Consider the following 22,409-nt stretch of genomic DNA (forward strand, 5'->3'; position numbering starts at 1 on the left):
AAAACATATCAAAGTCATAGTTTGTTTAAGTAATTTGTTCAACACTAAATAAATGTATGTTCCTCCATGTAAACACACATACAAATTTAAATAAATAAATATTTAAATTTCCTTTCAAATGCAGTAAGATGAATGTTCAAAAATAAAGTTTTCTGAAAACTCAATTATTTTCCGCATCTGAAGACTGAAATTACTTTAAGTTATCGGATGCTTGGGAGTTAATATCTCTCCCGTTGAAGTCTAACACTGTCTTTCTTTAGAACTGAAGAAAACAAATTAAAAATCATAACAGTAATTTTTTGGTATTATTTTTCTTTAATTAAGAATTTAACAATGTTGTTGTTGTCCTGCAATTTACTGATATACATACATACATACACGTACACATAAATTAGTGTGCGTCCACTTGAACAAATTAAAATTTACCATAATACAATTGTTCGTGATGTTTATTTGTCGTCATGGAGACATGATTAATGGAAGACCTTTCACGATGTGCTGCATCGTCGTCCAGCACATTCTGTCCACTGGCATCTCTCAGCAACAAGCCGGTCTCTAAATTATTTTTTCCTACCGCTGGCAATAGATGACTGTGAACGTTATGTTGATGCTGATGGGAGTCCATTTTGGAAGCTGCGACACCTGTTGCATTTGAACCAGTACTTAGGTGACCATAGGCCATATTGAACAACGCTTCTGGATCGCAAACAAATCGATAAACGTAACGTTCGCCATTGACTTTTTGCATAATGCCCTTTTCATAGTAGTAGCGAAGACTGCGTGACAATTTGTCATAGTTCATGGCCGGACGATTCTTTTGTATGCCCCAGCGACGTGCCACCTCTTCCGGTTCGATCAGTTTGAATTCCATGCCACGTCCCGTCCAAGCAATGCAACTGGAGCTAATACATTAGTATGATTCGGATTACAGAAATAAAGTGTGAAACATAAATCGAAAAGGGGAAAGGTGGGACTTACTTTGTTGTCGGTTCATCCAGCAGGGCGACTAGAAATTGCCACAGTTGTAGAGAACCTCTGCGCTGGCTGACAGTGTGACTAGTGGTGATGCCATTATTAGCCGCATACAAACTCTCCAATTTGAAATCTGAATCGGTTGATGAAACACCCGTAGACGAATCTACACAATTTCCCGATCTGAGGGTGTAGGTGGAAGATATTGCCGTGTTGTAGGGATTTTCATATTTGACGTCCACATCGGATGTAGTCGACACGGGAGCCAATGCCAATGAAGTGATATCCGAAGATGACCGCAAACCATATGCCGAAGATGAATTCTGCCCATTATACTGATGGTGATGATGATGATGGGGGTGATAGACACTGGGCGGTGATGTAGAACTCAACACACCGGAATGACTAAATTTGAATGCGGACGAGTGATGTGGACTCAGATGATGGTGTGGATTAAAAGTGTGGTGATGATGGGAATGATGTGGATGGTGGGGCGTGGGATTGTGATGATTGGTGGTTAGATGCGAGGTAGTCGTTGAATCCGGATGTTCGGGTTTGGAATTGTGAAAGTGTTGACCAAATTGTAGGGATGATGTAACGACCGAATTATTGCAAAAGGCATTTTCTGAAAAGAACAGATATAACAAAATAAATTTGATCAGTTAATTTTCGAAGTTCAATATTTTTTAGTGTAAACTAACCAAGTATACATAATTTCATCCAAACACATTGTAACGTTTATACGTAGCCTATATCATACCACAAAATGGGACCCATTGGTCCACCTCTTCTGGTAACTCCCCCACAATGGGTTAAATTTTGTTAATCCAATAACACATGGTAATATTTCTTTCAATTAAAATCCATGTTGGAAGGGGGACCCATTGGTCCTCTTCTTCTGGTATCTCCCACATAAAATAGTCAACTTTTTGCTGAAAATTAATTTTATATCATGCGAACGGACTATCCGATTTGAACTAAACTTAATATTTTAACACAACCTAATATTTTAACAATGCCTGTATAATTTTGGGACTTATCGGTCCACTTCACTTGTAAAAAGCTTTAATATTAACATAGGATTGATTTTTCTAGGCCCTTTTTCAATCAAAGTTGCTGTCACTTCGATCTCGGATTTTTGTCTATGTTTCCGTTGTCATTTTAGATATGTTGAAAAATGTTTTTGCAAAATAGTCAGGCTTAATCCCAGTTTGTTGTTTTTATAAAAAACAACTATTTATTAGTGGGGAATGTATGGCATTGTCCGCCGAGGGGTAAGGCAGGGAAGACTATAGTTTCGGATCTCGCCACTGATCCTCATCAGTTCCCTTAGTTTTTTGTTGGGATATTCTCCCCAGAAGCTATTAATAGCTTCTTTACAAAAAACCTTTCAAACCCAAATGTCTCTTGTGACAATTCGAAGTTCTTACTTTACCAGCGATACGACCCCAATGAGAAGTTCGTTTCGTTGGCGCCTGACTTCGTTGTCAACAAGGCATTTACAGACAACTACAATACATTTCCCACTGCTATGGGAATGCACATAACGTTGTTGTTGGCATTGCTAGTTAAAGCAATAAACCAAACAGTATGACCGTGCCTCGTCTACAACTTCAGTAGTGTTTGGCGGGTTATTTGGGATACCATTTGTATTTTGTTTTTGCAAAATAGTCAGGCTTAATCCCAGTTTGTTGTTTTTATAAAAAACAACGAGGGGTAAGGCAGGGAAGACTATAGTTTCGGATCTCGCCACTGATCCTCATCAGTTCCCTTAGTTTTTTGTTGGGATATTCTCCCCAGAAGCATTGTTGGCATTGCTAGTTAAAGCAATAAACCAAACAGTATGACCGTGCCTCGTCTACAACTTCAGTAGTGTTTGGCGGGTTATTTGGGATACCATTTGTATTTTGTTTTTGCAAAATAGTCAGGCTTAATCCCAGTTTGTTGTTTTTATAAAAAACAACTATTTATTAGTGGGGAATGTATGGCAAATGGTATCCCAAATAACCCGCCAAACACTACTGAAGTTATAGACGAGGCTCGGTCATACTGTTTGGTTTATTGCTTTAACTAGCAATGCCAACAACAACGTTATGTGCATTCGTCACAAAGTGACGACACATAGCAGTGGGAAATGTATTGTAGTTGTCTGTAAATGCCTTGTTGACCACGAAGTCAGGCGCCAACGAAACGAACTTCTCATTGGGGTCGTATCGCTGGTAACGTAAGAACTTCGAATTGTCACAAGAGACATTTGGGTTTGAAAGGTTTTTTGAAAAGAAGCTATTAATAGCTTCTGGGGAGAATATCCCAACAAAAAACTAAGGGAACTGATGAGGATCAGTGGCGAGATCCGAAACTATAGTCTTCCCTGCCTTACCCCTCGGCGGACAATGCCATACATTCCCCACTGACTATTTTGCAAAAACAAAATACAAATGGTATCCCAAATAACCCGCCAAACACTACTATGTTGAAAAATAATTTCCACCTGATCAATATTATTTTTCTAAATTTCAGTAGTGTTGGCAGTTTATTTGGGATACCATTTGTATTTTTTTTTCTAAATAAAAAACAGATTTGTTACACCGTCTTGGAGCTAAAAATCGACCATAAAACAGTTTTAAACCATTTACATTACGCTAAATTCTGATCTCTACTGTCAACAACTGGACCGTTTGAAGATAGCAATTGACCAGAAACGGCCAACAGGAGAGATACGTGTTCCACCTGGACAACGCTAGGCCATACAAATCTTCAGTGAATCGCCAGAAACTTCGGGAGCTCGGGTAATGCATCTGTCATACAGTCCGGACTTGACACATTTGCTTGCATTGCAAAATTTCTTTAATGATAAAAAATTGCTATCTAGGGAGGATTGTGAAAATCGATTACTACATTTTTTTTTGCAGATTGAAAGCGGGACTTCCATGAGAGGCATTATTAAGTTTCCTTTAAAATGGCAACAAAACAGTGATTATTTGGCCCAAATCGGACATTCCGAAGCAACCTAATATATATAGACATTTATTATTAATTGCGGTCTATGGAAATAATTATTAAAATTATATTTAGGTTAACAAAGCGATTAGAAATTTATGTTATAATGTTCACAACCGATATTTTGTTTGATGCTTGATGCTTGTATAATTACAAAAAAACTGATTTAGATATAATTCAAATTATTATTCACCGACAACTTCTCGTTACAAGCAACAACACAGGGTTAACCCTTTGGTCGAAATCAAATTTCAACAGACTTTCAAAAAAAGATTCATGTTATAATTTTTGTTTTTTTTTGTTTTTCACACAATCTGTAATAATCTGCTTAATAATACAACATCATGAACAACAACAACAAGAGCAGCAACAAAGAGTCCTTAACGCTAAATGGCCAACACACCCTCACATATCTCCAGCACCCTTCATGGCAAATAAAGCTATTTAAAAACAATGAGGATTAATTAAATATAAATGTGTTTTGTGCTCCCACAACAACAACAGCAAATCTTTTAAAATCATTTGTTTTTGTTATTTTACTTTTTTGTTTGGTCTTTACCATTTAACATTGCGTACTGTACGGGGAATGGATATTGGATGTTTGTGCACTCAACGAAGCGAACATGGCTGTAAATTGTGCGAGCTAATTCAGACCCAGCCGTAACAAAGTATCCTTGTTCTTCATGATTGCATCTTGAAAGCGATATGGCGATATGCAGAGAATGTCGGTATGTCAGTCAGTATTTAGCACGGTCACAGTGGTTGTGTAGCTCTTCGTTTCAACCGAATCAATTCTGTTGAAATATTCAACAGATACCTGCATAATCTATGAGCAAGTGTCGGAGTGGCATCAGCAAATACACGGCAGTACAGACAGAAGCTTTTGGTGTGAGTGAGAAGCGAGCGAGTGTATGGATGGATGGATGATGGCTTTTATGAGAAGCCAAAGCAAAGCAAAGAGGGTTGGAAGGTATCAACGAAACATTAATAACAACAATATCAACAACACAGCTACTACCCGTACGAACATCCTTGGGTGGTGTGAGTCGAAGTCAGTGTTAAGGTCTGTGGAGTGGGAACGCAGCAAAACCGATAACTTAATGGAGTTGAAAATAAGGTTAAAATGTTGCGTAAACATTCCCATAGGATCATCAAATATTTGATGGAAGTAAGAAAAACAAAATCCCAATGGTGGAAGGAGTCTTTAGCAAAGGAAAGGAGGAAACTATTTGTAGAATTCAATAAAGTTGTACATGTAAAGTTGTACAATGTAGAAACTGTTGAAAATAATAGTAAATAATTATTCTAGTGAAAACTACCTCAAAGACATGCATTAAATTGAAGACTTGTAATTTTGTATATAGATATTAGAATAACGTGCGAAATTTTGGAACGGGTTGGATTCAGGCACAAAGAATCAGCTACATCTTCATGAGATGTTGAGATTTTCACAAAAACATGTATAGGGACATTCTTGAATTAGTATAGGTTCGAAGTAAATAAAAAATAATATCCAATCTAAATAAAAATTGAAATAGACATCGAAGGTGGTGGCAAGTATATTAATTTTGTAAAATAATATATTTAAAAATCCTATAGGGGAGACTGGGGCACCTTCGGCATCGGGGTACCTTCGGCAATCGCGTTTTCGATATGAAGCTCTCACCGTACATCACTAGTTTCGATACATAGGTATCGAATATCGAAATAAATAACTTACACAAAGTTTGAAATTTCTAGCTAATAAGCTTATTTAGATACATAGGTTTTTGTATTTTTATAGATGTTTCTGTAATATTTCAATTCCATTTCGTAAGTATTTCGTGTATAAAACTTTTTAAATTTTTAAGACAATATTATTAAAAAGTGGTTAACTACGATGTGTATTATTATAGAGATATTTAAAAATATAATATTTTTACAAAACTGATCGAAAAAAATGAAAAAACTATAAAAAGTACATCGGGGCACATTCGGCACATTCGGCCATATACAGGTTGTGCAATATTATTTCCTTAAAATGTTTTTGAGTTTGTCTTTAAAACTAATCCTTTAATATGGCTCGAAATTGCATATAAAAGATCAAACGTGCTTATATTGACGAAAATGCGATAGAAAACCCCTATTTCTGATGGTGTGTGCGACTTGGAGATGTAAACGTCCGCCGCTAGAAAATAAAGCCCTATAATTCAAACATTGTGTGGCGTATTAAAACCAAATAGAGCCTTTAGATAATCAGAATTTCAACCAGACTGATAGCGATGACAATTACCCGGCTATGACTATGGTGCCGAATGTGCCCCATCAAATGCCGAAGCTACCCCGGGTTGGGGCACATTCGGAATTTGACTTTTTTTACAAAACTGTAAAATTTTTTAACTAATACTATTTTTATATATCTTTTTGGTACTATTTTCATAATTAAGTGTCAGAGGACAATAATCAGCCATATAGTTGTTATATATGTTGAATATGTACTGAGATATAGAGCTCTAAAAAAAATGCCGAAGGTGCCCCAGTCTCCCCTACTATGGAAAATAAAAGTGCGTTTAGATTTATGAAATCTACTTAAATGTCAATTTCATAGCGTATACATCAAATACAATCCAGGGGATTTGTGAACATGATTAACCCTTTGTGGCCCAATGTTGCCCACAGGCAACAACATGTTTTAGAGCTTATATTTAATATGCAGCTAGTAGATATATATTATTTGGATTTCATATGTTCAGACATGATTATGGATGACACATATCAAAAGAAAAATAAAAAAATCAAAATTTGGTATGAGCTTTTCAATATAGAGAAGAGGGCAACGTTGTTTACGGTACTAATTTGTGTATATTTAAAATTATTTTTCTGTCGATTTTGCATTTGGTTTTCTTGATATTGAACTTTAATTTTTCCGAAAGAATGTACTGTATCTCCCGAATGCGATGATGTAGCGATGTAACATCTTGTGGATATTCTATTTAGGATAGTTGCATTAAATCTATGAACAGAAATTTCTTCTAAGATTGCGGAAAAATCAGGGATCAAAGGATTAAGGTGACATATACGGTATGTAATTGATATGAGATAGAGTGGATTTTGTAATCTAAACATGCTAACGTGTCTAAAGCCTTTAAAATTTTGGAATTTATTTTTTTTAGTTTAGCAACGTAATAAAGACTAACATTACTTTACGGTTTCTAGTTTTTAAAAATGTGTATCCCGTTTTGCGATTTTGTACTATTTTTTAGTTATCAACAGATAAGAGAATTCTGCATTTTTTATATCATAATAAATTTGTCATTCGATTGTAAATTATCTGTAATTTTATATTTATGATTCTCTTTGGGTAGCAAGGTCCAAGTTTCCGGCTATTCCCCATGTAGCGTTACCCTCCATTATTCCATATTTTGAGGACTTTGGACAAGTTTTCCAACTAAATTAGCTCAAATTTGATGTTATGGATTTCCATCTGGTGTGGCCATTGTTTGTGATCCCGGATTATCGTAGGGTGAAAATATATCTCCAAAGTATGTTCGATGTATTTCCATCGTTGAACATACACCCAAAAAAGGTTTCAACCTTTTAAGAACTTTTGAATACACATCACATGGTGGAGGAGTTTATGTCAAATGTTGAAAATTTAAAAAAAAGAAGAAACTCTCAAATTATGTTGCAAATTGAAATCCATATTAAAAATACCAATACGTTAACATTTAAGAGTTTTGGTCAAGAAAAGTGGCTCTTCGGACCATTTTTTGCATAAGCGTACGACCATGTGTTGTTTTGTAAACTGACTTAAAAATCAATTTACCAAAAAATGGAATAAATCGTGAATATTTTCTTGCTATCATTTTTCACAAAAACGGTACAGTGCGTGAAATGAAAATGACATTTCATCCACTAGCACACTTTCGATAGAGCATGAATGAATATGGTCGTAAAGATTTTGTTCTTGATGGATCCCGGATATTTTGACAATAGTTCAAAAAAGGCTCGTGTCGATTGCTTGCTTGTCTTGTGGCGATTTTTCTGCTGGAACAACGAAGGAAGATCAATCTGTCGGATAAATTCTCAAATGTCGAATAAATTCTCAAAATTTAAATTGTGATGGAACATGGCACAAGGTCATACTCTATTGAAATTGGTGATAATAGGTTCATATTTGAATATAGCTCCCATATATTAGGTTGGGGAAAAATAAATCCATTATTTGTTCGGTAGTTGACTGTACTGGTAGATTTCGCTCAGGAATTTTTTATGTTAAAGATGCGCATCGCAGCGATAGGCTGGTCGTCGAAAATGTCGATAAAATCGAAGAAATGATCGGAGTTGACCGGCATGTTAGCAGTCGTATCATCGCAAATGAGCTAAAAATCGACCATAAAACTGTTTTAAACCAACAGGAGAGGTGTCGTGTTCCACCAGGACAGCGCTAGGACACACACATCTACAGTGACTCGCCAGAAACTTCGGGAACTTGATCGGGAAGTTTTAATGCATACAGTCCGGACTTGGCACCAAGCGATTATCATATTTTTCTGGCATTGCAACATATATTTAATGATAAAAATTGGTATCTAGGGAGGTTTGTGAAAATCGACCACTAGAATTTTTTGCAAATAGAGAGCAGGACTTCTATGAGAGAGGCATTATGAAGTTACGTTCAAAATGGCAGCAAAACATATAACAAAACGGTGCATATTTGGACCATTTCGGACATTCCGAAGCATGTTAAATAAAGTCCTATAGTTCATATAAACATTCTGGATTTCTGTTTCCCCAACCTAATACGAACAACAAGACGACTTTGTACAACATATTAACTTTACCAAGCCTAGGGTTCATCATCAGACTTGATGAACCCATTGGTCCACTCCATCTGCTACATCCCCCAACAGGTCAAAATGGTCAATATTTATAAATTCCAGGATCAAGTCCGAAAATGAGACCCATTTGTCCCCTCCTTCTGGTACCTCCTCTAAAAAAGAGTCAATATTATATAAACTTGTAAATTATATTTGAAGCGAATTTAATAACCGATTTGATCAACATTAAATCCAAAACCTATTTGATAAAAACATATACTTTATATAAAACGAATAATAAAACATGTGTGTAACACTGAATTACTCTGCAAACCAGAGTTGAGGATATCAAAATGCTTAAATAAATTATTACTTATTGTCGTCTTTTAGTTCAGAAAAGTAGCAATTGACCAATTTGTTCCATTTAAATATCATCTTTATGTCCATTTAAATATCATCTTTATGTCCCGAACTCTCCATTATGAATTCAATTTTTATTTTTAGTAAAAATATAAAAATTTAAATAATATTTCATAAAAATAATTTGTTTTTAAGTTTCCATGACTATTGAATTATTCACTGATCTGATTTAGTTCAATAATCGGATAACTAACAACCTGATTATCCGCCGGAATATTGATAGCAGTCATCTGTTGTAAACAAAATAATCAAAATTTATGGGTGGCGTATAGTTAGCGGTTCATTATGGAAGAGCCAACGCGAAGACAGCGGCAGGGATGAAAAACTCCAGCCCTCACCAAATTTACCATATTCAAGCAGTCTTCGTAACTCTCAATTGGATTAGCGTTCAATGAAAATAAAGTGTTCGTGATATTTTTGATGTTGGATAAATTTTAATGAACCCAATTTGTTTATGTGTATTGGAAAATGTAATAAAAACAAATTGAGTTATTGGTTGGTTCGTCGTTGATGAACCGCGAAATATTTTTACAATTGCCACAATCCTGTAAGACAGCTGCCAGGAAAAAAACACAGTAACAATAACACCAAAAGCGTCAAATTGCCGCGAGTTTCATTTTTTTTTTGTGATGAAAATGAGAATAAAATTAAAACAAATGAATTTGAACAATATTGTTCATTTGGCTTATATTGTTTGCTTGATGCCACGACTCGTGACCTGAAAATCGTTGGTCTTAGTTTAATCGACTTAAAATCTTACCTTCATCGTTTTTCTTTAAAATCCCTGCAGGTGGTGATGATGGAAATCTATATCCAAACAGTAGCAGCAAACATGAGAGAGAAATGAAAAACAAAAATTCACTTTAAAGCATGACTATCACTTCGTCTTCCCAGTCAGGGAATCAATTTAATATCAATGAATTTGTTTGAGGTTAAGTAGACTGTGGCAGAAGTTGATGGCATTTGTCGTCTATAACCACCAATCGTACAACCAAAAAATCGTTTGGATTATGTTTCCATTAATTTACCTGTAACATGGGTATGGGTGCGTCACAGCTGGAATGTCGAAAAAAGATGTGGTACGTTCATGTCGCACTCCTTTGACATTCACTGCAAAAGAAAGAAGAAAAAAAGAAATGTGAAGTTCAGTCTCACTTTTTATCTTACTTTATTTTTTTATTTATTCTTAACAAAAAACACACACGCACACACCCAACTAACCGATGTTGGCTTTTCTTCAACATAATTGTGGTTCGGTAGTTGATTGTTATCAACATTGTAATATTAATAACAATAATAATACGTTAAATATCAAAGAAACGACAAATAGAACTTCTATTAACACTCAACAGGAGTCAAGACATCCCAGTTCTTTCATTCATTGTTGGAGAAAATCTATTTTCTCACACACAAACACACATATATCGAACACTAAAGAATTGTTTTTTGTTTGTCCTTGGATAAAGGTTTGAGATTCGAGGCAGTTGTGGGAGGAGTTTCCCGTATTAAGAATGTTTCTTGTTTAGCAATAACAATCAATGTAAATATTTGTTCGAATTGCAACATAAAAAAGTCTTCGACGAGTGTTTATGAAAAAAAGTCAATAAGACCCCGCGGCATGGTCTACAAACCATGGGGTGCATAAAAAAGCGCGCACGTGCTGTAATGAAATTATTAGATAGACAAACAGATCATCGTATACATAATGTGTATGTTTGTGTAAATTCGATGGCAAAAAAGAAGAAAATATAAGTATATACAAGTATAAATACACGCAAAATATGAATGTATTTTATAACTTAGTAATGTATTTAAAATGTTGTTTTTCGATAGTTCGAGGTTCAGACTCAATGAGAATAGAATATATGTATTTGGTTCTTTCATGAATATGAATACAATAATAATATCATATATATATATATATATATATAGGGGAGAGGGGCACCTTTTGAACGGGGGCACCTTTGAACAGCGCTCATAAAATCTTGGTTTAATTTTTTTCCGACCCGCTACCACATTTTTGTATATGGCAATCGTGTTCTTTATCTGTATAAACCACTTTGGCTAGCTTTTTCAGTTGTCGACAAATTGTACATGGGTAACCATGTTTTCGCAGTGTAATTGTAAACTTTTATTCTTTTGGTTGTAAGGGCGCAAGAAGAATTATGTGAAAGTTTTCATTCGTTAAACACATTTTTTGCATTCCAATAATCATTTCAAACATAACTAATGTAATTTCTTTCATATACATTTATTACAAAAAAAGTTATTATACATTTCCCTAAAATGCCACATTTCCCTAAAAAGCGGAATTTGTATCTTTTGGCTTCGATTTCTCAAAATTTCAAATGGGATAATAAGACTACGAAATTAACTGTATTTTTCACCATATTGATTTCTGTTTTTATGTCATTTTATGTTTTAATAAATATTGATCTGAATTTTTTAATTTTCGAAAATTTTTTGTATATATTTTTTAATAAATTTATATTTAACATAAACACTGTAAAAAACCAAGCCGTTCAAAAATGTCAAGCCTTGTTCAAAGGTGCCCCCTGGGGGGCAGTTTTGAACACTTTGACTTCCTCAAGCTTAAATTATGTCATATGTATATTCATTGTAAAGGTTACATATGTACCTATTAGTTAAAATGTATAAGAAACCAAAAATTATAAAATTAAAAATTTTATGAGGCTTGAAAGAAAAAAGTGTTCAAAGGTGCCCCCCTCTCCCCTATATATCATATATATATAGGTCAGAATAATAGTCATATCAACAACAAAATAGTATAGTATATATTTTTCACAAATATTTTGCTTAGATTTTTTTAAATGGTTGCGTGCATTGTACTGTAGAAAACGTTTTTTGATAAGAAGTCTGATTTCGGAGGCTAAATCTTATAAACAAGTGCAAAATATTGTATGTTGCTCACCGACTATGGTACGTAATGCTATAAAATACACTTCCTAGTGTATTTAGTGAAGCATGGTAGTAATATGTTCCAAACAAAGCCCCTTTGCTTCAGCCACAGAAATAAAAAACAAACTTTTTGTGGAAACTAATTTGTCGGTTCGAGGCCCACGATAAGTGCCGTTGTTGAAGAAAATACATTTAGGTAAGCGACTAAAATTAGCCAAGGAACATCTGGATTAGCCCATTGAAAAATGGATAAACATTTTGTGGACTGATATGTCAAAAATTGTCCTATATGGCGGGAAAGACTCACGAGCGTACATAAGACGGCTTTCTAATTCAGAATTTAATCCAAAATTTACGTTAATAACTGTAAAACATGGAGGATCCAGTATAATGGCAATGAGGAGGATCCAACAAGACAATGATCTAAGAACACCAGCCTTCTTGCCAAACAGTAGTTTGCACAAAATAACGTAAAGGTATTGGAATGGCCGGCACAGTCTCCGAATCTCAATCCCATTGAGAATTTATGATGTGATGTAAAGGCTGTGGTTGCGCAAAGAAAACTTACAAGAAACAGCTCATTGTGAGAGATTGTTAAGGATGCCTGACAGTCAATTCCTGTTGAAAAGTGTCAAAATGTGGTGAACTCTGTGCACCACGACGGTGTGCGGCTGTAATTGCGAGTAAAAATGGGGTTGCCACTAAAAACTGACTTAAATGCGTACCTTTTGAAAATAAATATTATTTTGACTAAATTAATTTAAATATTTTTGTATGACCAATTTGAATTCAATTTATGTTTTTCTTGTGTTTTAAGTTTAAGTTATTAAACTAACGATGTAAAAGAAATAAAACTTCAAAACATTCATAAATATTGGAAACCCTTGTTAGAGTAACTTCGGGTAATGTGGACCACCATTTTCTATTTTTGATATTGTGGGCGTAACAACGGTTCAAAATAAAAACAAATTGTTTTTACAACATAGTAGATTTGTTGGCTAAATATATTCCAGGTCAAACATTATATATATTTGTCTATAAAAATGTTATTGCATTATATTTCAAAAAACTTTAAGCTGCGAATAAAAATAACTTGGCGGGTAATGTGGACCAGTATGTGTGAGTGATGAGGATCACTAAGTTAAAGGTAGCTTGTGGATTGGTTGTGATAAATTTCAATTTATTGCACTCTTCGATAACAATGAATGCAAAAATAAATGGGTTCATGTTTTGGAATAGCCCCCATTTAAGGGTACCGCCCCATTTGTGTTATTTTGAAGGTCTTTGCTTCATTATCCAACCGAAGCACCTGTAATTTCGCATATCGAGTTTTCAGAGGATAGAATGCATCCTCGCGTATTAAATGCGCCTATGTTTCCAACTCATCCTCATGAAAAGGTCCCACTTTTTTATAGTGGTCCACATTACCCGACATTGAATATTTTTATTTAGAAATAATTATCGGCTTCAAAAATGAATAAAAATTTAAAAATCACCGATTGTAGTTACAGCTAAACGTATATTTTTGTAAAAGAAAACAAGAAAACCACAAAACTTCTTTATATTTGAAAAAAACAAAGTGTTCGACTATTTAGCTAAAACGTTCGACTATTGTGCTAAAAAATGTTAAAATCACACTTTTACAATGGGAGCTACATTTTCTACTACAATATTTTCAATATTGCAATTATTTATTAAAAACCAAGTTTGATGTTTGTTTTCACTAATCAGGAAAACATTTATCAAGGCTTCATTTACATATTTTAAGCATTTTCTTAGATATGGGGGGTGGTCCACATTAGACGAATGGTCCACATTACCCGAAGTTACTCTACGTATTTAAAATTATTGCAATGCCCACAGCTATTATTCTGAATGCAGCTGTACCGATTTTTTTGTACGATGACATATACTAAAATTAGGTGGAGTTTTTTTAGACGTCTATAGCATTCTTCTAAAACGACATTTTGTGGGAAACATTGGTACAAACTCCAAATAGGAGCGATTTACGGTTACCAACCCCCCATTCTCGGTTTCCAAATATTGAATTTGGTTTTTTCTATTTAATTTGAACCTAATCTAATTCAAGAGTGTCCCTTTAAAATTTCGAAACAGTTTTTTTTTTGAATGGCGGGCACGATAGTTCAAGAACTAAGAATCCAATCTGTTCCAAATTTTACATACATAGCTATCGTATGAACGAGGATAAATGTAATTAGTCAATATCTTGGTTTGTGGTCAAAAATAGGGATAATTTTGGTGCGATGTTAAAATCCTAGCTCATACCAGAGCCAGACATGTACTCATTCGAATGCCGTTCGAAAAGAAAGACTTTTCGTTAGTTACTAAAACAACTACTTTAATGATGATTTTCGAATTTTGGTCTATTGAGACTTATAGCAAACTTTTTTTTAGAATATTCTGGCCTACTATAGCCCCTTTTATATGAGTTTTCAATCATTGAGTGTTCAATCATGGTTGAGGGTTAACATTTGAAACAAAAAGATTCCTCACAATGTTATTAGTAATATTGCCAAAGACACTATAAACTGATAATTTATTTTAATTTCGTATGGGTATACATTTCGAAATAACGGTTTGATAATAATGTTTGGATGTATATTTTATAAACCAAACTTACCGTTATATCTTGAATTCAAATAACTTTCCGTTGTACTTTCGATGCCAAATTTACCAATGGATGAGGCGGAACTGCTGGTTGGCAATGCAGGTGCATACATAACAAATTCTTCCGGCAATTGATGTTGAGGATGTGTGGGCGTATGATGGACATACCATTGATCACGTGTTATATCTTAAAAGCATTGAATTTATAAAATAATAACAAACAATTACAACTATTAAAATAATATTTAACCAAACATAATCCATCTACATACCTGTACTTGGCAATGCCGTAACCACCGCCGTGGAAGATACACTCGACGATATGCTCGTCAATGGTGTTGCCATACAACAGTGACCCTTATCTATGTCGGCGGTTGTGTCCAATAAATTGTGGTTATTGTTGTTGTGATGGCTGCTATTGCCACCGCCAGATTGTAGTTCTATGCATTTCTTTTTTTCATGGTTTGTGGGACTGTTGCCACCACGACCCTGACTACCGGTGCAATGAGATGATTTGTGACCTGTTGTCGCTGTAACTGCGGCGGATGCTGTGGAGACATCACTTTGTGTTGTTGCAATCGCCGAATGATGGTTAGTCGGTGGAGAGGATGAATAAGGATTGTTGTTGATAGGGTTAATATTGTCGATGTGATGATGTCGATTGCTATGCAGACTTTCCAAAACCAAATTATTGTGATTACTGTTGTTGTTGCTGCTGTTGGTGTTATTGCCACTGTTGCTAGACGAATTGACGTAGTCGGTCTAATGTGTTTATGTTAGAAATTACAAAATAAATTGATATTATATATGATTTAAATGGTATGTAAAAAAAAACAAAAAATACGCTCCACCATAGGTATACTGACAGATACTTGAAATGAAAATATAGGGAATATGCCAAAAAGTGAACCTATACCGATAATTCTACAAAGCGGTTTAGATTACAAACTTAGGTTACATAGTGTAGGAATTAGCGAATATTTGGGGTTATAATTATATGAGGGCTATGCCTAGGTATTGACCGATATATGTCAATTTCGAACCCAATATTTTTGTTTTGTGTCTCAATTCTTTCCTACAGGAGGTATAGTTATGGGGTAGATGCCTAAATGCTGGCCGATACACTTATGGTCAAATTTGAGTTTTTTTTATCACGATTTCCTTAGAATGCGGAATGATTACAACCGATGGCTAAATCGTCTTAGAATTCCATAATTTGTAGGGTAAAACTGACTATTTCGAGTAACGATTATCTCCTATACTATGGTAGAATACGCCTATATGGGGACAACCCCTACACACGAAACTAATCAACTATCTATATTAATATAAGGAGGAGGTTATGTGGGAACTACTCCTAAAAGGGGGCGAATGTTACTAATTTTTGGTAGGAAGATTTGTTATAATATGCGACTCCAAAATACCAAATTACAGCGAATTCGGTTGAAAAACGCGCTCAAGAACCCCAAAATACCATAAATTGTGGGTGTCTTATATGGGGGCTACCCGAAAAAATGGGCCTATATTTATATTTTTTAGTAAAGAAATTTGGTACCCAATAAGAACCCAATATACCAAATTTCAGCGAATTCGGTTGTAAAAAGTGGACCGATATTTATTTTTAGTGGAGACATTTGGTACTAAAAAATAACCCAATGTATCAAATTTCGAATTCAGTTGAAAAGCGCGCTCAAGAACTCCAAACGTGGACCGATATAGCCCATCTTCGAACTTGACCTGCCTGCAGACAAAAGTCGACTCTATGCAAAATTTTGGGTATCTATCTCAATTTCTTCAGAAGATAGCGTGATTTCAACAGACGGGCGGACGGACAGACGATCGTCTTAATATTCTACCCTGATCTCGAATATATGTATATACTTTATAGGGTCGGAAATGAATATTTCGATGAGTTACAAACAGAATAGCAAAATTAATATACCCTCCATACTATGGTGGAGGGTATAAAACTGGACTTAAACCGACGCATATGGGAGGAAACAAAATTTCTCCCAGGTGATAGCAATTTTTATTTTATATAACATTTTTTAAACACTTCAAATTACAAAAATATTTGAAACTAAAAAAAACGGTTAACTGCCTTGCCATGTATTCGATAAGTTAAGGTTTGAAAAGGAAACAAATCAATCTGTAACAGGATGTCGTCGTAATGACTTTGTAATAAGGAAGTTGCGGAAAATCTACCCTTTGGGTGACAACAACCCTTGTTCAGCGTTCAATATTGTGATTTGAAAAACAATTATAATAAATATATTTTTGGTGGTAATAAAGAACAGATTTGGTAATTATTTTAAAGGTATTAGCGTAAATATTTTTAGGTAATTTCAGGATATGGTTATGGTCTTAGTTGTTAAGAGATATTGACAATTATATTGAAATGTGATGGTTAACATTTTTATGCAGACAATTGTTGGTCGATATTTTATCATAGCGCCCACATAATGGTTCGACTTTTTGGCCCAAGGACGAACCCTATTGAAATTCGGTTCAGATTTAGATATAGCTCGCATATATAGTTTCGTCCGATTTAAGGTAAATGGTCCACCAAAGTCCCGATATATCTTTCGATTTGCATGAAGTTTTGGATAGTGTACTGAATTGAGTCTAGAATGACGTGTGCCAAGTTTCAAGTAAATCTGTTCAGATTTATATGTAGCTCCCATATATATTATCGCCCGATTTAAGGTTAAGGGGGCACCAAGGTCCCTATATACCCTTCGATTTGCATGCAATTTGGCACGGTGTACTGAATTGAGTCTAGAATGATTTGTGCTAAGTTTCGAGAAAATCGGTTCAGATTTATATATAGCACCCATATATATTTTCGTCCGATTTAAGGTAAATGGGGCACCAAAGTCTTTCGATTTGCACGAAATTTGGCATACGATTCTGAATTCGATCCAGAATGATGTGTACTAAGTTTTGTGAAAATCGCTTCCGATTTAGATTTAGCTCCCATATATATTTTCGTCCAATTTAATGTAAATTGTGCACTAAAGACCCAAAATTGGGCGACCTGCATACAATTTCCTACAATGTACTGAAGTTACTATAATTGAATGTTTTGTATGTTTAACCCTACGATCAATAACCAAAAAAGTATACGTAGATCAATAACCGTGGTACATTTGTACCCATCTAGATGTAGGAACTCAAAATTATATATACATTAAAATAATATTTATTTAAATCCATGCTTAAATCATAATCTATCTAAAACAATCATAGTAAATTCGTTATAGTTTTCGAATGGGTTAAGCTTTTTTAGTTATTTTTTTATTGGGATCTTATTTGGGTAAATACACTTGTATTTACAGAAATGTTGTGTTTTTTTCTGTTTTTCTATTTAAATAGGGGATATTCGTGTCTTTGTAATTGATATCTGTTTCTTCCATAGCAATTTTCCCGAATATTTATATTTCTTTCAAATTTAGACATAATTGGAAACTATTTCGAAAATCAATACTCATTGTAGCTGGCATAGTATCAAAGTAATTAGGATATATGTTTATGAAATAATATCAATGTTACAATTACACTTAGATATGTATCTTTGGTCATTACAATAGTATTCGTTGACAAATTAATGTCGACATTTCACACCCGATTATTACTTAAGCCGCTTGTCCAGTGTGTATCTGTGTTGAATCTGTTAGTGACGCTTTCAAGCGAACACAAATAATGACATTGTTTGGTTAGTTTCATTCCGTCCACGGCCAGAGTGGTTGGAGTTCTTCTCAATTCTCAGCTGGATAGACTGCAGAATTGAGTTAGTTGGTTGGACAAGAAAGGTGTAATTAGTTTAACAGCTTTTCCCACCATTGTATTTACTTTCTTTTGCTTGGCGAAACATGTTGAAAACAATACCACCCAGCCCAGTGTACACAACAAAGAGGTCAACAGCAATATAAGTTACAGTGGGAAATAGTAGAGCTATCCACTACTCAAAGGCTAAGTAGCTGCATGTGTTCCACATACTTATGGACAGAAGTTGGTGCGTGTGTATGGGATGCTAGGTGGGCTAGTATAATTAAGTAATGGAGTTTAGAAATAATTGGGTGTCAATCGTAAGGGGTTGTTGCCAATTTCTTTTGGCTTTTGCAATTTGCCCTTGCAACCCACATTGAAAATAAATGCATAGTTGGAAGTGTCAAATAGACTTTTAATTATGTCAATTTAATTGTGTGGCTTGTTCAAGACCAAGGCAATATGGTTGGTTTATTTGAATTTTAACACAATTTTAGGTAGCACCAAAATTCCTAAACAGTACAAAAATTTCGAAATCTTGTGCTGAAATTGATATGAAAAATGCATTGCTACCACTTCTAGGATAATTGATATTAAAAAAGGTATATCGCACAGTGGTTCGGATATCCAGAAAATTAAAAAAAAATTATATGAGATGAAAGAGTACACTCTCACGCATTTCTAGCAAATAAGCTTATTTAGATGCACGGGTTTTTGTATTTTTACAGATGTCTTTGTAATATTTCAATTCGATTTTGTATATACTTCCTGTATAAAACTTTTCCAATTTTAAGGTAGTATCATTAATAAGTCGTTAATTACAATGTATATTCTTTAAAAAATAATTAAATATATAATGTTTTTACAAGATGGCTGGAAAAAAATTATAAAAAGTATAGAAAGTACATTTGGGATAGATTTGGCATTTTAAAGAGGGGTACATTCGACCATATTTAGAAAGTGCTATATTATTTTCATTAAATGTTTTGAAACGTGCTTCTATTGATGCAAATGGGATAGGAAAAACCTATTTTTGGTAGTGTGTGGCCTTGAGACGTCAACGTCCGCCGCTAGAAAATATAGCCCTAAAAGTCAAGGATTTAAACTCCAACCACAGTGGTATTAATCATAATTACCAGGCTATGCCAATGTGTGTCGACTGTACATAACATTTTACTTGTAATTCATAAAATTTCAGTTGTATTTCCTAAAAATTAATTTCAAATTCATACGTATTCATTTTTTGTTACCAATAAAATTTTTCGAATTTAAAATTAAATGTTATGAATAACAAATGAAATGTTATGTATTTCAAATCAAAAGCTTGGAATTTCAAATGGAATTTGTTTAATTTCTAATGGAAGTATATGATTTTCAAATGGAATTCTATGAATTGCTAAAGATATTCTATGAATTACGAATAAAATTCTCCAATTACAAATGATATGTGTTGAATTGCAAGTGGAATTCTCGAATTTCAAATTATATGTTGTTAATTACAAATGGAATTCTCGAATTACATTTGATATGTTTTGAAGAACATGTGAAAAAGGTGTAGTTTAGAGAAGATATTTTCGAATAAATGTGGTTTTGAATCAAATAAAAGCAAAAATTTTGATTTTTGAAGCCTACTGGGTTAATAGCTGTAACACCACGAAATATTGATCCTTGAACCAGGATCTGGCCAAATACGATATCCATAGTTTTTGCTCTGTTAATAATTCGGGGAAAAGGGGTCAACAAATTGATTTACAGTAAGTGGTCATTAATATTGTTATATAGCTCCGCTGCTCCTGTTATAAAATCTATAGGACAATACATGATCGTTCCCGTCCAACCACTTGTATATTGGTTTTAAACAAAGAGTGAAGGTTTGATTTTCAAATGTGTCAGTTTGAGACAAAGAGATCTATCTTAGTTTCGGATCTTTCCTAATAACGAATTTAAAATTACCACCAATAACATCGACGAAGGGATCTCATATAAGTACAACTTAACTATATATTGTGAGTCTACCTAAAAATATACCAACAAAAATTTGTCGCCCTCCAGATGTCACTTAGATTGTCCATTGTCCTGAATATACAAATGTCAATGGGTACAATACAAAAATAAACTGAACAAATTAACTGAACAAATTGTTAAACGAATTGCTTATTTATTCCGACATGGGATATCAATGTTTGTCCCTTTGTCTTAAGATTGATTAAAATATCCAATAAATAATAGGCAGCAGCATAGTAATTTTGACACAAAACTTATACATATATCTGAAATAAGTTTCAAAAACGTTTTTATCTTCACATTGTCACATCTTCAAATTTGGGAAAAGTTTCTCCCAAAAAAAGCTTAAGCCAAGAAAAGAAAATCGCCTAATCAATTAAATGTTAAGAAATGAGTGAATTAAGCCAAGCGTTTACAAGCTCCACTTTCGGCTAAGGTACACTTGTCATGCATGTTTCTTGGGCAAATATAAGCCGATGTATAACTTCATACATACAAATGTTTATTTTATTGGCTTGAAAAATAAAAGAAAAACTACATTTCTGGTTTTTTGGCACTCTCAGTGCGCTCTTAATCGCTTTGCCGAAGCGCGACAATGCCCTTAATAGAGTTTGGAAGAGACGGAGACGTGTTTCCAATAGAAGAAAAAAAAAAAAACAGAAAACGAGAAACGACTGACAAAGAAAATTCGAGAAATTCATGGATTCGAAGCAGATTTGCAAGAAATTCTTGTTGTGAGAAAACTTCAACCTTTTCATTGCGGAAACTTTAAACGGCCAATTTTATGGCGCAACAGCAGTAATTTTCAAACGTTTAGATGTTGTAACTGGCGTAACTGCCACTAAGTATTTTGTATTTCCATTCATTCATTTGGGTTAAACAAATTATCTAAACGCCGGCAACATCCATAGATTTTAGGTGGGTGGTAGGACGTGCTGTTGTGGGTGGTCTTTTAGTTGGATGGTTGCACTGCACTGCAATGACACAACGGAGACACACGCCACAACTGCAGAATGTCAATTTGCAACAAATTATATTTTTAAAATGTTACAACTTTTAACCAAATTTAGTGAGATTCACACACACACATACACACGTATTATCTGAGTATGATGGGTCCGTGTTACGTACAAACTTACACTCTACACGACATAAAACGCACAATCTTCAGTCAACAGAGCGTGAAGTAATGGCACGGGTTTAACAGTTTTTTTTTGAAGCCATAAGGAATCGAAACAAAAAACACAAGATACAAATATAATGCATTGAATTGAAAATCTTTCAAAGTCTTTGCCACACTAATGAGGCAGTGAATTAAAAACGACTAAAATGTGTACTATTTTCCTGTGTCAGTTCGGAATTTATTAATATTAATTTCGTCCTTTGAAAATATATTTTAATTAATTTAATTAATAAAAATAAAACATTACAGAAATGTCTTAATAATTATTATAATAATATTTGAAATTTAGTATGAAAATGAGACCAATTTATAGTCAATTGGGTTATATGAGTCCTGTAAAAAAATAGTGGACCGATGTATCCCATTTTCAATAACAAACATTTAGGGTGTAGTAGTTCATTGCTCTATCTTAAATGGGTACTCGACGCTGATTTTTTTTCTAATCGGAAATATAAAAATATAACTTATGGGGTCTCCTGTTAATATTTTGGGGTGTTTCAAAAGGAATGACAAATTTGACCGAATCGATGTATCCCTTTGATAGGAATACACAAGACTGAAACGAATTTTGTCCAAAGAGGATCCCAAGTCGACATATCGACTTTTCCTTTGTCGTTGGGAAATAAATATAAGAAAATTGTATCCAGACAATTATGCTCCCTGTAGGGTGCACAAAATATCCACCATAAATTATAAACCGTTTGTTAAGCTTGTAT

The 22,409-nt window shown here is 34.2% G+C and overlaps 1 protein-coding gene across 1 annotated transcript; it reads right to left on the minus strand.

Annotated features, from left to right (window-relative positions):
• Nucleotides 1-415: 415 nt before the first annotated feature.
• Nucleotides 416-20,207, minus strand: LOC133331261 (ETV5-related protein Ets96B). The gene is made up of 7 exons (XM_061539662.1): nucleotides 20,139-20,207; nucleotides 15,011-15,500; nucleotides 14,752-14,925; nucleotides 10,220-10,301; nucleotides 9,952-9,998; nucleotides 979-1,597; nucleotides 416-902 (listed from the first exon to the last, which is right to left on the minus strand). The coding sequence occupies exons 1-7, from the start codon at nucleotides 20,205-20,207 to the stop codon at nucleotides 416-418; spliced, it is 1,968 nt and encodes a 655-aa protein (XP_061395646.1).
• Between the last annotated feature and the right edge of the window lie 2,202 nt (nucleotides 20,208-22,409).

The sequence above is a fragment of the Musca vetustissima genome, unplaced genomic scaffold, assembly GCF_032173495.1.
Source record: "Musca vetustissima isolate MV318-11 ecotype Yass unplaced genomic scaffold, APGP_CSIRO_Mvet_v1 utg24031, whole genome shotgun sequence".
In the NCBI taxonomy this organism is placed as follows: Eukaryota; Metazoa; Arthropoda; class Insecta; order Diptera; family Muscidae; genus Musca; species Musca vetustissima.

Coding starts and splice junctions, on each gene's coding strand:
- LOC133331261 (XM_061539662.1), bottom strand. CDS start 20,207: ATGGATATCGTATTTGGCCAGATCCTGGTTCAAGGATCAATATTTCGT. Junction 14,926..15,010: donor TACGGCATTGCCAAGTACAG/GTATGTAGATGG, acceptor AATGCTTTTAAG/ATATAACACGTGATCAATGG. Junction 1,598..9,951: donor TTTAAAGAAAAACGATGAAG/GTAAGATTTTAA, acceptor TGTTCTTTTCAG/AAAATGCCTTTTGCAATAAT.